Source organism: Pseudorasbora parva, chromosome 10 (genome assembly GCF_024679245.1).
Source record: "Pseudorasbora parva isolate DD20220531a chromosome 10, ASM2467924v1, whole genome shotgun sequence".
Classification (NCBI taxonomy): domain Eukaryota; kingdom Metazoa; phylum Chordata; class Actinopteri; order Cypriniformes; family Gobionidae; genus Pseudorasbora; species Pseudorasbora parva.
Window position 1 is genome coordinate 649,957 of NC_090181.1, and position 16,204 is coordinate 666,160.

The window sequence follows — 16,204 nt, forward strand, 5'->3', positions numbered from 1 at the left end:
CCATGGTTACTCCACTTTTACTATAATAAAACCCTGGTTACTCCACTTTTACTATAATAAACCATGGTTACTCCACTTTTACTATAATAAAACGATGGTTACTCCACTTTTACTATAATAAAACCATGGTTACTCCACTTTTACTATGATAATACCATGGTTACTACACTTTTACTATAATAAACCATGGTTACTCCACTTTTACTATAATAAACCATGGTTACTACACTTTTACTTTAATAAACCATGGTTACTCCACTTTTACTATAATAAACCATGGTTACTACACTTTTACTTTAATAAACCATGGTTACTCCACTTTTACTATAATAAACCATGGTTACTACACTTTTGCTATAATAAAACGATGGCTACTCCACTATAATAAAACCCTGGTTACTCCACTTTTACTATAATAAAACGATGGTTACTCCACTTTTACTATTATAAAACCATGGTTACTCCACTTTTACTATAATAAAACCCTGGTTACTCCACTTTTACTATAATAAAACCATGGTTACTCCACTTTTACTATAATAAAACGATGGTTACTCCACTTTTACTATTATAAAACCATGGTTACTCCACTTTTACTATAATAAAACCCTGGTTACTCCACTTTTACTATAATAAACCATGGTTACTCCACTTTTACTATAATAAAACGATGGTTACTCCACTTTTACTATAATAAAACCATGGTTACTCCACTTTTACTATGATAATACCATGGTTACTACACTTTTACTATAATAAACCATGGTTACTCCACTTTTACTATAATAAACCATGGTTACTCCACTTTTACTATAATAAACCATGGTTACTCTACTTTTGCTATAATAAAACGATGGCTACTCCACTATAATAAAACCATGGTTACTCCACTTTTACTATAATAAACCATGGTTACTCTACTTTTGCTATAATAAAACGATGGCTACTCCACTATAATAAAACCCTGGTTACTCCACTTTTACTATAATAAAACGATGGTTACTCCACTTTTACTATAATAAAACGATGGTTACTCCACTTTTACTATAATAAAACGATGGTTACTCCACTTTTACTATAATAAAACGATGGTTACTCCACTTTTACTATAATAAAACCATGGTTACTACACTTTTACTATAATAAAACGATGGTTACTCCACTTTTACTATAATAAAACCATGGTTACTACACTTTTACTATGATAAAATGATGGTTACTCCACTTTTACTATGATAAAATGATGGTTACTCCACTTTTACTATGATAAAACCATGGTTACTTCACTTTTACTATAATAAAATGATGGTTACTCCACTTTTACTATAATAAAACCATGGTTATTCCACTTTTACTATGATAAAACCATGTTTACTCCACTTTTACTATGATAAAACCATGGTTATTCCACTTTAACTATAATAAAACCATGGTTACTTCACTTTTACTATAATAAAACGATGGTTACTCCACTTTTACTATGATAAAACCATGGTTATTCCACTTTTACTATGATAAAACCATGTTTACTACACTTTTACTATGATAAAACCATGGTTATTCCACTTTTACTATAATAAAACCATGGTTACTTCACTTTTACTATAATAAAATGATGGTTATTCCACTTTTACTATGATAAAACCATGGCTACTCCACTTTTACTATAATAAAACGATGGTTACTCCACTTTAACTATGATAAAACCATGGTTTCTCCACTTTTACTATAATAAAACCATGGTTACTCCACTTTTACTATAATAAAACCATGGTTACTCCACTTTTACTATAATAAAACCATGGCTACTCCACTTTTACTATAATAAACCATGGCTACTCCACTTTTACTATAGTAAAACCATGGTTACTCCACTTTTACTATAATAAAACCATGGTTACTCCACTTTTACTATAATAAACCATGGCTACTCCACTTTTACTATAGTAAAACCATGGTTACTACACTTTTACTATGATAAAACCCTGGTTACTCCACTTTTACTATAATAAAACCATGGTTACTCCACTTTTACTATAATAAACCATGGCTACTCCACTTTTACTATAGTAAAACCATGGTTACTACACTTTTACTATGATAAAACCCTGGTTACTCCACTTTTACTATAATAAAACCATGGCTACTCCACTTTTACTATAATAAAACCATGGCTACTCCACTTTTACTATAGTAAAACCATGGTTACTCCACTTTTACTATAATAAAACGTACTCGGTTACTTTCGTAACCTCGGTTCCCTGAGAGAGAGGAACGAGTATTACGTATGGGAAAAACTCCTTTTCTCGAGAATGTGAAGCAAAACTTTTAATAAAGGTATCTATGTAAAGCGCAGTGAGCTGCACGGCCATAGCCCAGCGCGAGGAGCGCTCTGATTGGCCGGGCTGCGGCAACTGCAGGAACCTATGGTGAGGCGGCTGAGAGGAACGAACCAATGGGGGGCGTTCCAGAAGCCCGCCGAAAAAGGTGCTTATATTTGCATACAGGAGGCTATATAAGACCCTAATTCGCCATAGGTGTCAGGTTTTAAGATCGACTGAAGCGATACCTGAGAAGCATAAACACGGCACGGAACGTAATACTCGTTCCTCTCTCTCAGGGAACCGAGGTTACGAAAGTAACCGAGTACGTTCCCTTTCGAGAGAGGTTCCTCGTATTACGTATGGGAACACAATGTAAAGCGCCGTGTGTGCTGACTGACCCAGTATACCCAAAGCACATGTTATAAACCCCCGAGACACCGACAGAGGCGGCTTATAAGGGGAATGAAGAACCGGAAGAGTCGGTTCGTTTGAACAGCTGATCGGACATAGTCGGATCTTATGATGAATGAATAGTGCTTAAGGACTAATGTGTACAGGCCAAAATGTAAGGCAATCTGTTTGCCAGGGTCAAGATAGAGCCTAGATGGAGAGAAGCCCTGCTTGTAGAGCTGGAACCTCCAACTTGTAGAATCTGATAAAAGTGGACGGAGAGGCCCAGCCTGCCGCCGCACAGATATCTTCCAAAGAAATGTCACACGACCAAGCCCAAGATGAGGCCATGCCTCTAGAGGAGTGGGCTTAAATGCCTGTAGGACAGGTTAGGTCCTGGACCTATATGCTAGTGGGACTGCATCCACTATCCAGTGTGAGAGACTGTTTCATGACAGCACAAACTTTAGTGCGGCCACCGAAGCAATGAAGAGCTGATCCGACTGCCTGAAGGGGGCGGAGCGCTCTAGATACAATCTCAATGCTCTGACTGGGCAGAATAGGTTTGCGTCTTATTCTCTCTGAGACGCGGGTTAAGCAGTGCAAAGACCTGCATACTGAAGGGGTTGATAGCACTTTCAGCATAAAACCATGCCTCGGTTTGAGCACAACCTTGAAGTTGCTGGACCCAAACTCAAGACAGGAAGGGCTCACGGAGAGTGCAGGTAAGCCACCCACTCGGTTAACCGAGGCCACAGCCAGCAGAAAAACGGTTTTGAGTGATATGTGCTTCAAGCTCGTGTTCTGAAGTGGTTAGGAGGGGGAACCCTTCACGGCCTCCAAAACCATGGCGAGGTCCCAAATAGGGACCGAGGTAGGGGCAAGGCGAGCTGAATCTCCTGGCCCCTTTAAGAAAACACACAATAAGATCACTTTTCCCTAGTGAATGTGCCGCGATAGGAGCGTGGCTAGCTGCTATGGCGGAGACACACACCCCGAGTATGGAGGGGGGACGACCCGCATCCATTAGCTCTTGGAGAAAGCGAGCGGTTCCGCCAGTTCGCATGAGTGTGCGTCGATGTTTCGCGTAGCACATTGGTTAGAAAACCACTGACCACTTCAAGCAGAGCTGCCAGATAGCAGGGGCTCTAGCTTCCGAAATAGTGTTCATAACTTGTCAGAGAGGTTCCCGGATACCGTTGATGGGCCATACGTGGAGGGCCCACAGCTCGGGATTGGGATGCCAGACCTTCCCTTTCATTGGCAGAATAGGCATGGGGCTGTGTCTGACAGCTGAAACAGTATGGAGAACCATGTGCGGTTCTTCCAAAGTGGGGCTATTAAAAAGCACAGGCTGCAGCTGGATCGCGATCGGAGGGAACATATAGAGGGAGTCTGGGCCAACATGGGCCAGGGCATCCCTGCGTTTGCAGAAAAAATATTGGGCAGCGTGTGCTGTGCAAGCTGAATTGTTTGCGGGTAAAGGGACCATCCCCCTGGGGACATGGGTCCTCTGGATAACATGTCCGGACCCTGATTCAGAATACCTGGCACGTAAGCCGCCCTTAGGGAGCTTAGATTGTGCTCTGCCCATAAAAGGAGATGCTTAGCCATGCAGTGAAGAGAGTCTGATCTTGGCTGCCCTAGCGATTTTATGTACATTATCAAGACGTGGTGGTTCTTATGCCGTAAGTCTTGAGTCTATGACAATGACTGTACTGATAAGCCTGCCCCTCGAAGGCGAATCTCAAGAATGGCCTGTAGTGGGGGTGGGGGGTTATCGTAACGTGAAGTATGCGTTTTTCAGATCTATTGAGAAAACCCAATCCCCGGGGCGAATGTGCGCGAGGATTTGTTTCACCGTCAGCACCTTGAAACGAGCGTGTCATAAGTGCTTTGTTCAGATGCCTGGAAAATGGGCCTGAGACCGCCACCCATTTTCGGCATGAGGAATTAGCGACAGTAAAAACCTGACTCGCTAGCGTCGGGTGTACTGTTTTCGCCGCTCTCTCCTTTAACAGTCTCAATGCCTCAGCGAGAAGCACGTGACTGACACTGCTTCTTACAGAGGGCTCGACCACGGCTTGAATCGCGGGGTCTGCGAGCAAAACTGTAGCGAGAACCTCGTTTTATATGTTCAACACCCAATATTATATACCAGGAATGGCCTGCCAGGCCTGGGCTCGTAAAGCCAGGGGTTGAATTAGATTCGGGGGCTGGCCGCTTAGTAATAGGGGCCTGTTAGCCGGGTTGCTTGTGCTGTAACACTGCTTGTAACACTGTGGGGATAGTGTTAGTTTTGGCGGTGCAGGCTTTGCAGTGGGCGCACGCCTCACATTTATATTGTGTGTGCGAGAGTGAACTTTGTGAAAAGTGCTTGGGTGCAGGAGTGCAGACTGTAAAGTGGGCACATTTCCTACATAGAAAGCTCTTTTGTGTGTAGTGTAAACAATGTGCAGTGGCGCACAACCTACGTAGAATACCCATGGTGCAAACCAGTGAGCAAATCCACAGGGGTAAACGCACACAGCATTAGTGTGCAGACGAGCGTGTTTAACACAGGCTAGTTGACTGCAATATTTCATCTCCAGTCACTTAACTTAAGGGAACTGGGAGATGTAAGGAAGTGCGGGTGGTATGTGAGCCATTCCACAATGCCGTTATGCTCTAGTCTAGACTGAAAGCGCGCATGCAGACAAGCGTGTTTGACCACAGGCTAGTTGACTGCAATAAGGCTAGTTGACTTTATATGGTGTAATCCGGCCGCGGCGGGATTTATTTGTGATTTTGTGAGGCTGAATTAACAGTGCTTATGTAGGGGTGCACACTGTGTAGTGGACACTTTGTCTACAGTGTAAAAACCTTTCCAGCCGCCTGAATAAAGGGGACTGGAAGTGATAGAGTGAAAAAAGGGCTTAGCTTGGCAGCCATTTTCCGACGCCCTTATGCTCTGACAGTGAGCGCGTGCTATGACGTAAGCCGCGCTCTAGTCAGCAACGCGCTGTGGAAGGGGCGCGCGCGCTATCATGACAAGGCAGCCATTACAACTTCCTTGGCAGTAAGCGCGCGCTGCAGCGACATTGTTCTTGACATACCCAACAGCCCGAGCTCGCTCGTCTAACTTACTCTAGTATTCTCTGTCCGCAGCGCTTCAGCACGGCGGCGGTAGAATGAGCACGGCGAGAGCTTCGGCTCGAGTTTGTTTATTCACTCTAGTATTCTCTGTCCGCGGCGATAGAGCGACAGGACGAGAGAATTGGAAGCGTGAGGAAAAACTCTGTCCGCGGCGCTTCTAGCACGGCGAGAGCTTCGGCTCGAGTTTGTTTATTCACTCTAGTATTCTCTGTCCGCGGCGATAGAGCGACAGGACGAGAGAATTGGAAGCGTGAGGTAAAACTCTGTCCGCGGCGCTTCTAGCACGGCGAGAGCTTCGGCTCGAGTTTGTTTATTCACTCTAGTATTCTCTGTCCGCGGCGATAGAGCGACAGGACGAGAGAATTGGAAGCGTGAGGTAAAACTCTGTCCGCGGCGCTTCTAGCACGGCGAGAGCTTCGGCTCGAGTTTGTTTATTCACTCTAGTATTCTCTGTCCGCGGCGATAGAGCGACAGGACGAGAGAATTGGAAGCGTGAGGTAAAACTCTGTCCGCGGCGCTTCTAGCACGGCGAGAGCTTCGGCTCGAGTTTGTTTATTCACTCTAGTATTCTCTGTCCGCGGCGATAGAGCGACAGGACGAGAGAATTGGAAGCGTGAGGAAAAACTCTGTCCGCGGCGCTTCTAGCACGGCGAGAGCTTCGGCTCGAGTTTGTTTATTCACTCTAGTATTCTCTGCCCGCGGCGATAGAGCGACAGGACGAGAGAATTGGAAGCGTGAGGTAAAACTCTGTCCGCGGCGCTTCTAGCACGGCGAGAGCTTCGGCTCGAGTTTGTTTATTCACTCTAGTATTCTCTGTCCGCGGCGCTTCTAGCACGGCGAGAGCTTCGGCTCGAGTTAGTTTATTCACTCTAGTATTCTCTGTCCGCGGCGATAGAGCGACAGGACGAGAGAATTGGAAGCGTGAGGAAAAACTCTGTCCGCGGCGCTTCTAGCACGGCGAGAGCTTCGGCTCGAGTTTGTTTATTCACTCTAGTATTCTCTGTCCGCGGCGATATCGCGACAGGACGAGAGAATTGGAAGCGTGAGGTAAAACTCTGTCCGCGGCGCTTCTAGCACGGCGAGAGCTTCGGCTCGAGTTTGTTTATTCACTCTAGTATTCTCTGTCCGCGGCGATATCGCGACTGAACCAGAGAAGAGGAAGACTGAGGAAAAACTCCGTCTGTCCGTGGCGCCTCCTCAGCGCGACGGTATAGTGACGAGAGCTTCGGCTCGAGTTCGCCTATTCACTCTAGTATTCTCTGTCCGCGGCTGTAGCGCGACGGAATGAGAGAAGAGTGGGAACAACTCTGTGGCAGTGGCGGAAGAAGAGCCGCGGCGGCGGCAGAGTGAAGAGAGCTTCGGCTTGAGTGTGCTCATGTCCTCTAACATTCTCTCTTTCCGCGGCGCTATTCAGCGCGACGGGACGAGAGCAGAGGGAGAGTGAGAAGAGCTCCGTCTTTCCGCGGCGCTTAACGACGCGGCGGAACGAGAGAGTCCTCGAGTAGAACAAGCCTGTAAGCTCTAGAAGTGGCGTTGCAGCGGCAACACAAACACATATAACACTCAACATAGACACAGTTTAAAGGATATATAACGCCGGATGGCGTAGCTGGAACGGCAGAGAAGGCGGAGAGGGAGTCCGTCGTCCTCAGCTGCAGGTTCCGCTGGTGCCTTTTCAACGGCGGTGCTTCTTCCGGAGACCAGCGAAGGTATCGCTGAAGGAGATAAAATCTGACACCTATGGCGAATTAGGGTCTTATATAGCCTCCTGTATGCAAATATAAGCACCTTTTTCGGCGGGCTTCTGGAACGCCCCCCATTGGTTCGTTCCTCTCAGCCGCCTCACCATAGGTTCCTGCAGTTGCCGCAGCCCGGCCAATCAGAGCGCTCCTCGCGCTGGGCTATGGCCGTGCAGCTCACTGCGCTTTACATAGATACCTTTATTAAAAGTTTTGCTTCACATTCTCGAGAAAAGGAGTTTTTCCCATACGTAATACGAGGAACCTCTCTCGAAAGGGAACCATGGCTACTCCACTTTTACTATAATAAACCATGGCTACTCCACTTTTACTGTAGTAAAACCATGGTTACTCCACTTTTACTATAATAAAACCATGGTTACTCCACTTTTACTATAATAAAACGATGGTTACTCCACTTTTACTATAATAAAACGATGGTTACTCCACTTTAACTATGATAAAACCATGGTTACTCCACTTTTACTATAATAAAACCATGGTTACTCCACTTTTACTATAATAAAACCATGGTTACTCCACTTTTACTATAATAAAACCATGGCTACTCCACTTTTACTATAATAAACCATGGCTACTCCACTTTTACTATAGTAAAACCATGGTTACTCCACTTTTACTATAATAAACCATGGCTACTCCACTTTTACTATAGTAAAACCATGGTTACTACACTTTTACTATGATAAAACCCTGGTTACTACACTTTTACTATAATAAAACCATGGTTACTCCACTTTTACTATAATAAACCATGGCTACTCCACTTTTACTATAGTAAAACCATGGTTACTACACTTTTACTATGATAAAACCCTGGTTACTCCACTTTTACTATAATAAAACCATGGCTACTCCACTTTTACTATAATAAAACCATGGCTACTCCACTTTTACTATAGTAAAACCATGGTTACTCCACTTTTACTATAATAAAACCATGGTTACTCCACTTTTACTATAATAAAACCATGGCTACTCCACTTTTACTATAATAAACCATGGCTACTCCACTTTTACTGTAGTAAAACCATGGTTACTCCACTTTTACTATAATAAAACCATGGTTACTCCACTTTTACTATAATAAACCATGGCTACTCCACTTTTACTATAGTAAAACCATGGTTACTACACTTTTACTATGATAAAACCATGGTTACTCCACTTTTACTATAATAAAACCATGGTTACTCCACTTTTACTATAATAAAACGATGGTTACTCCACTTTTACTATAATAAAACGATGGTTACTCCACTTTAACTATGATAAAACCATGGTTACTCCACTTTTACTATAATAAAACCATGGTTACTCCACTTTTACTATAATAAAACCATGGTTACTCCACTTTTACTATAATAAAACCATGGCTACTCCACTTTTACTATAATAAACCATGGCTACTCCACTTTTACTATAGTAAAACCATGGTTACTCCACTTTTACTATAATAAAACCATGGTTACTCCACTTTTACTATAATAAACCATGGCTACTCCACTTTTACTATAGTAAAACCATGGTTACTACACTTTTACTATGATAAAACCATGGTTACTCCACTTTTACTATAATAAAACCATGGTTACTCCACTTTTACTATAATAAAACCATGGTTACTCCACTTTTACTATAATAAAACCATGGCTACTCCACTTTTACTATAATAAACCATGGCTACTCCACTTTTACTATAGTAAAACCATGGTTACTCCACTTTTACTATAATAAAACCATGGTTACTCCACTTTTACTATAATAAAACCATGGCTACTCCACTTTTACTATAATAAACCATGGCTACTCCACTTTTACTATAGTAAAACCATGGTTACTCCACTTTTACTATAATAAAACCCTGGTTACTCCACTTTTACTATAATAAACCATGGTTACTCCACTTTTACTATAATAAAACCATTGTTACTCCACTTTTACTATAATAAAACCATGGCTACTCCACTTTTACTATAATAAACCATGGCTACTCCACTTTTACTATAGTAAAACCATGGTTACTCCACTTTTACTATAATAAAACCCTGGTTACTCCACTTTTACTATAATAAACCATGGCTACTCCACTTTTACTATAGTAAAACCATGGTTACTCCACTTTTACTATAATAAAACCCTGGTTACTCCACTTTTACTATAATAAACCATGGCTACTCCACTTTTACTATAGTAAAACCCTGGTTACTCCACTTTTACTATAATAAAACCATGGTTACTCCACTTTTACTATAATAAAACCACGGTTACTCCACTTTAACTATAATAAACCATGGTTACTCCACTTTTACTATAGTAAAACCATGGTTACTCCACTTTTACTATAATAAAACCCTGGTTACTCCACTTTTACTATAATAAACCATGGCTACTCCACTTTTACTATAGTAAAACCCTGGTTACTCCACTTTTACTATAATAAAACCATGGTTACTCCACTTTTACTATAATAAAACCACGGTTACTCCACTTTTACTATGATAAAACCATGGTTACTCCACTTTTACTATAATAAACCATGGTTACTCCACTTTTACTATAATAAAACCATGGTTACTCCACTTTTACTATAATAAACCATGGTTACTCCACTTTTACTATAATAAAACCACGGTTACTCCACTTTTACTATAATAAACCATGGCTACTCCACTTTTACTATAATAAACCATGGCTACTCCACTTTTACTATAATAAACCATGGTTACTCCACTTTTACTATAATAAAACCACGGTTACTCCACTTTTACTATAATAAACCATGGCTACTCCACTTTTACTATAATAAACCATGGCTACTCCACTTTTACTATAATAAACCATGGTTACTCCACTTTTACTATAATAAACCATGGCTACTCCACTTTTACTATAATAAACCATGGCTACTCCACTTTTACTATAGTAAAACCATGGTTACTCCACTTTTACTATAATAAAACCCTGGTTACTCCACTTTTACTATAATAAACCATGGCTACTCCACTTTTACTATAGTAAAACCATGGTTACTCCACTTTTACTATAATAAAACCCTGGTTACTCCACTTTTACTATAATAAACCATGGCTACTCCACTTTTACTATAGTAAAACCCTGGTTACTCCACTTTTACTATAATAAAACCATGGTTACTCCACTTTTACTATAATAAAACCACGGTTACTCCACTTTAACTATAATAAACCATGGTTACTCCACTTTTACTATAGTAAAACCATGGTTACTCCACTTTTACTATAATAAAACCCTGGTTACTCCACTTTTACTATAATAAACCATGGCTACTCCACTTTTACTATAGTAAAACCCTGGTTACTCCACTTTTACTATAATAAAACCATGGTTACTCCACTTTTACTATAATAAAACCACGGTTACTCCACTTTTACTATAATAAAACCACGGTTACTCCACTTTTACTATAATAAACCATGGCTACTCCACTTTTACTATAATAAACCATGGCTACTCCACTTTTACTATAATAAACCATGGTTACTCCACTTTTACTATAATAAAACCATGGTTACTCCACTTTTACTATAATAAACCATGGTTACTCCACTTTTACTATAATAAAACCCTGGTTACTACACTTTTACTATAATAAACCATGGTTACTCCACTTTTACTATAATAAACCATGGTTACTCCACTTTTACTATAATAAAACCACGGTTACTCCACTTTTACTATAATAAACCATGGCTACTCCACTTTTACTATAATAAACCATGGCTACTCCACTTTTACTATAATAAACCATGGTTACTCCACTTTTACTATAATAAACCATGGCTACTCCACTTTTACTATAATAAACCATGGCTACTCCACTTTTACTATAATAAACCATGGTTACTCCACTTTTACTATAATAAAACCCTGGTTACTACACTTTTACTATAATAAACCATGGTTACTCCACTTTTACTATAATAAACCATGGCTACTCCACTTTTACTATAATAAACCATGGTTACTCCACTTTTACTATAATAAAACCCTGGTTACTACACTTTTACTATAATAAACCATGGTTACTCCACTTTTACTATAATAAACCATGGTTACTCCACTTTTACTATAATAAAACCACGGTTACTCCACTTTTACTATAATAAACCATGGCTACTCCACTTTTACTATAATAAACCATGGCTACTCCACTTTTACTATAATAAACCATGGTTACTCCACTTTTACTATAATAAACCATGGCTACTCCACTTTTACTATAATAAACCATGGCTACTCCACTTTTACTATAATAAACCATGGTTACTTCACTTTTACTATAATAAACCATGGCTACTCCACTTTTACTATAATAAACCATGGTTACTCCACTTTTACTATAATAAAACCACGGTTACTCCACTTTTACTATAATAAACCATGGTTACTCCACTTTTACTATAATAAAACCATGGTTACTCCACTTTTACTATAATAAACCATGGTTACTCCACTTTTACTATAATAAACCATGGTTACTCCACTTTTACTATAATAAACCATGGCTACTCCACTTTTACTATAGTAAAACCATGGTTACTACACTTTTACTATGATAAAACCCTGGTTGTTCCACTTTTACTATGATAAAATCATAAGGGTTGTGACATATGCATGTTTAATCGTTTCTGTGCTTTTTGGGGGGTTTGTCTCGGCCAGGAAGTTGTGGTGTTTCGGCTCAACAATGATGGGCCGACCAAAAACTGCTTCTAAATCTCTGGTTACGCATTCAAATCACCAAATCCTGGATTCAATCTTTTATTGTCAACGTGTGTTATTTCCTTTTGCAAAGGTTGTGTGTTTGATTTGATTGATTAAAAAAAATGCAAAAGGCTAAAATCAAATTAGTTTGAATCACTGTAAAAGTTCCTCATTGAACACATAGTGAATGTTTTAAGGAGATGGGCTTGTGGAGTGTTTGTTTAATTGTGTATAACAAAAATATTAATAACGTGGTTTCAGGCTCTTTAGAGAATGACTTTTATACGGTAAGAGCATAGCATTCACACGGTAGGAATTGTAAAATTTGTTCATGTAAATTCAAGAGTTTGGTTGGAAAAAATATGCTTTTATCCACGAGTGTAATTGCATGTAATAAATGCCCTGTGTCATAAAGGGAGTTAAAGTTGGCTGTGATGCTCATTAGGATGGGTAAATTGTTAATAGTGACACACACTCCTCTGATAACAAACCACTTTAAACTATAACGTAGACGCACGCCTGCATTGTCTGTGACGCTGCTGTGAAACGATGTGTATTGTGAAAAGTGCTATATGAATAAATGTGAACTGAATTCTGCAATGGAAATAAGCCAGTGGCTTTAGTGTGTTTTTATTAAGAGTAGTACATTTCAATTCAATCTGAGCTCAAACCTGTGCTAATGGGAAGAAAACAAGTTGATTAAAAGATCCGATGTTTGCTGACAGTGTGTGACCCTGGACCCCAGAAGCAGTCATTAGCCCTATTCAGACGGTAACTGCCTCTCATTTGGACATCCGTAAATAAATGTGCAGTCACCTCAGGGATAAACTGGGGATTATTCCCGGTGGAGGAGCGAGATCATATGCTTGGAATAATATCAATAAAATCATTTCATTTAATGATAGGAAATTATTCCTTATTTAAATCTCCTGTTTAAAAATAGGAAGATGTCATTTTAAAAATGTGGAAATGAGCGGAAATAAGTAAATACAATGCTGCAAATGTAACCTATATAACATTAATCACTGGCGTAATAACGGCTTGTTTTTTCTTCATCTTTTCAGCTTTTTCTTCTCTTTCTCTTTTGAGCGGTGATGAAAGATGAAAAGATGATGAAGATTATTCTTGTGAATACTTTCCAGCATTTCAGTAATAGAAGTGTAGGCTAGATCTTTGAAATGCTCAGGCAAAATGATCTGCCAAAGGGGTGAGAAAATAATCTGATTTCTGATTGAAATCTTGTTTCCGTCCCAAACAGAAATAAGATTATTTTTCTCACCCCATTGGCAGATTTTGCCTGTTTTAAGAAAAAACTCATTTTGATATTTTTCCCCAGAAAACAAGAAAAAATATCTTGTGTTATTTGACTGATCTAGTAAATGCATCTTGATTTAAGAATATTTAGATATGTGGACTGGAAACGAGACAGAATGACTACATAAGAAGAGCATTATCAGCAGTGCACTTTTTTAATCTAGCATTCCATTCATTATAACTCTTGGTTTTAAGAGTTTTTTAGTGATGTATTTTTTTATTTTCTTTACCTTTATTTTTATTTATTATTTATTATTATTAGGGGTTCAAGCACGATGCGCTTAAAAACCTATTGTATTTGTAGCGGTTTTTATTCTCCCGTAAAATGCATCGTGCAGACCAAACTGTAAGGGCTAGAGACTTGAAACTTGGCCAATTGGTAGTACAAAAATGAAGGAGAGGTTATCAGATTATAAGACAGATTGGCCTATAGGTGGCGCTATAACGATCAATTGCGCGAAACTGCTCATAACTCCTAGACCGTTGGCCGTAGCCTGAAGTGCCTTATATCATTGGAATCCTTGGCTCAAGACGGACCAGACGCATGCCTCGGATTGGCTCGCACTTCAGGCGCCAATTGTAAGATATTTTAGGTTTTTTGAAAAACCTAATTTTGCAAATATGTCCCTGGTTTTTTGACCAATAGGAACCAAACCAGTGCAGAAATGTTCTATTGAGTCAGATTGTCAATAATCATTGAAAAAAAGTTAAAATTTCGATTCAATTTTGCTAAGGGGCGTCAAAATGGACACTCAAGGCGGAGCCTATTTTATTAATAAGGCTACAAGTCAAGAAAGATATGAGATGTCATCACTAAACTTGGTACACATATGTATGGGCTTACTCTTTGATCACAATAAAAAAATTGCGATGATTGGGCTCTAGGTGGTGCTATGATAAAACTTAAAAAAACACGTCTATAATCATCTGACCGCTAGTCCGATTTACTTGAAAATAAGTAAGCAGTGTCTTGGCCCAAGGCCCCATGTATGTCTACGAGGACATTGGCGTACCTCAAAAAACATGGCCGCCATCGGCCAATGAAGTTTGAGCACCAATTAGACAGGGTTAACGGAGGCCGATCGTAACGAAACTCGGTGGGCATGCTTGACTCATGGTCCTGTCAGAGGTCTGTAAGAATTTTGAAAGAAATCGTCCACTAGTTGGCACTAACGAGCTTTATTGCTCTGCAATCACGTGGTGTTGCACACATCCGCAAAATATGCATATCATATGATAGATCTCCTCATGATGAACAACTTTGCCTCTGGGACCATTGCTGTTAATCAAATCATTAATTAAATATTCGTAATTATGTTAAAAACCTACTTTTGTGAACTTGTCCCTGGTTTTTTGCCCGATCGGAACCAAACCAGTCTAGGACATTTCTCTGGATTCTCTAGATCAATAATTTTCAAAAAAAAGTTGAACTTTTGCTTTTGCATGGCCATTTAGAAAAGAGGCGTGGAAAAATACACTCAAAAGCCTATAAATCCTAAGAGGAAACTCAAAACTTTACGATATAACTGTGAAAAAGCTTTACAAACCATGCATTTCCTATGGTAAATTGCCTATATTGGCTGTAATTGGACTTTTCCATCTATTATTTCAGTGTTTAAAATCTTGCTAAATAAAACTTAATGTCTTTAATGTCTCTGTGCTTAAAAGGCCTTAAAAGCTTGAACCCGCTAAATGCTGCTTGCAGCTTTAATTATTTCTGTTCTTTGTACAGCACAGTGGTCAACTTTTGTTGTGTTTGTGCTTTATAAATAAATGAATGAATGAAGTAAGACGAGCATTTTTTTGCAGTGTAGGCATGAATGAACTCATCCTGACCTGAGGCGGGCCGCTGCTGAAACAGCCTCTGAGACGCAGTTTTCCGGGATGATCCGAATGCGGATGGATGTGTCCGATCTTCCGGAAGCAGGAACACATGGGTCGGAGTGGAAGCGTTGGGTCTCGGCGCCGGACTCCACTGACCAGAGACCAGCGCACTGTAAAAAAAAGTTGGTTTAACTTTAAAAAAATAAGTAACCTGGTTGGCTTACAATTTTGAGTTTATTGAAATAAAAAATTTGAGTTAGTACAATGAAGGAAATTGGTTTAATGCATAGAAACTCAAAATATTATCGTATCCGGTCACACTTTAGTATGGGGAACACATATTCACTATTAACTCCGACTTCTGCCTCAATAAACTCCTCATTTACTGCTTATTAATAGTTAGTGCGGTAGTTTTTGTAGCGTTTAAGTTTAGGTATTGGGTCGGATTAAGGGATGGAGAATAAGCTCATGCAGAATAAGGCATTAATATGAGCTTTAGAAGTGCTAATAAACAGACAATATCATAGTAATATGCCTGATAATAAGACACTAGATAATAACTGAACCTTAAAATAAAGCGTTACCTTGTATTTGAACCACATAAACAATGTGATAAATCATAAAAATAGCAGAATTTGGCTGCGTCACACAAATAAAACACACAATAGGCTTACAAAATCTTTCATTTGATTAAAGGTTGTCGATTCTCAAAAA

At 39.7% G+C, this 16,204-nt stretch overlaps 1 protein-coding gene across 3 annotated transcripts in view; it reads right to left on the bottom strand.

Annotated features, from left to right (window-relative positions):
- The window catches only part of fancm (FA complementation group M), a 78,947-nt gene that overhangs the window by 15,700 nt on the left and 47,043 nt on the right, over positions 1-16,204 (bottom strand). For all 3 annotated transcript variants that reach the window (XM_067454812.1, XM_067454811.1, XM_067454813.1), the window contains exon 15: positions 15,503-15,660. In XM_067454812.1, coding sequence (XP_067310913.1) covers positions 15,503-15,660 — 158 coding nt within the window. The remainder of the gene's footprint in view (positions 1-15,502; positions 15,661-16,204) is intronic.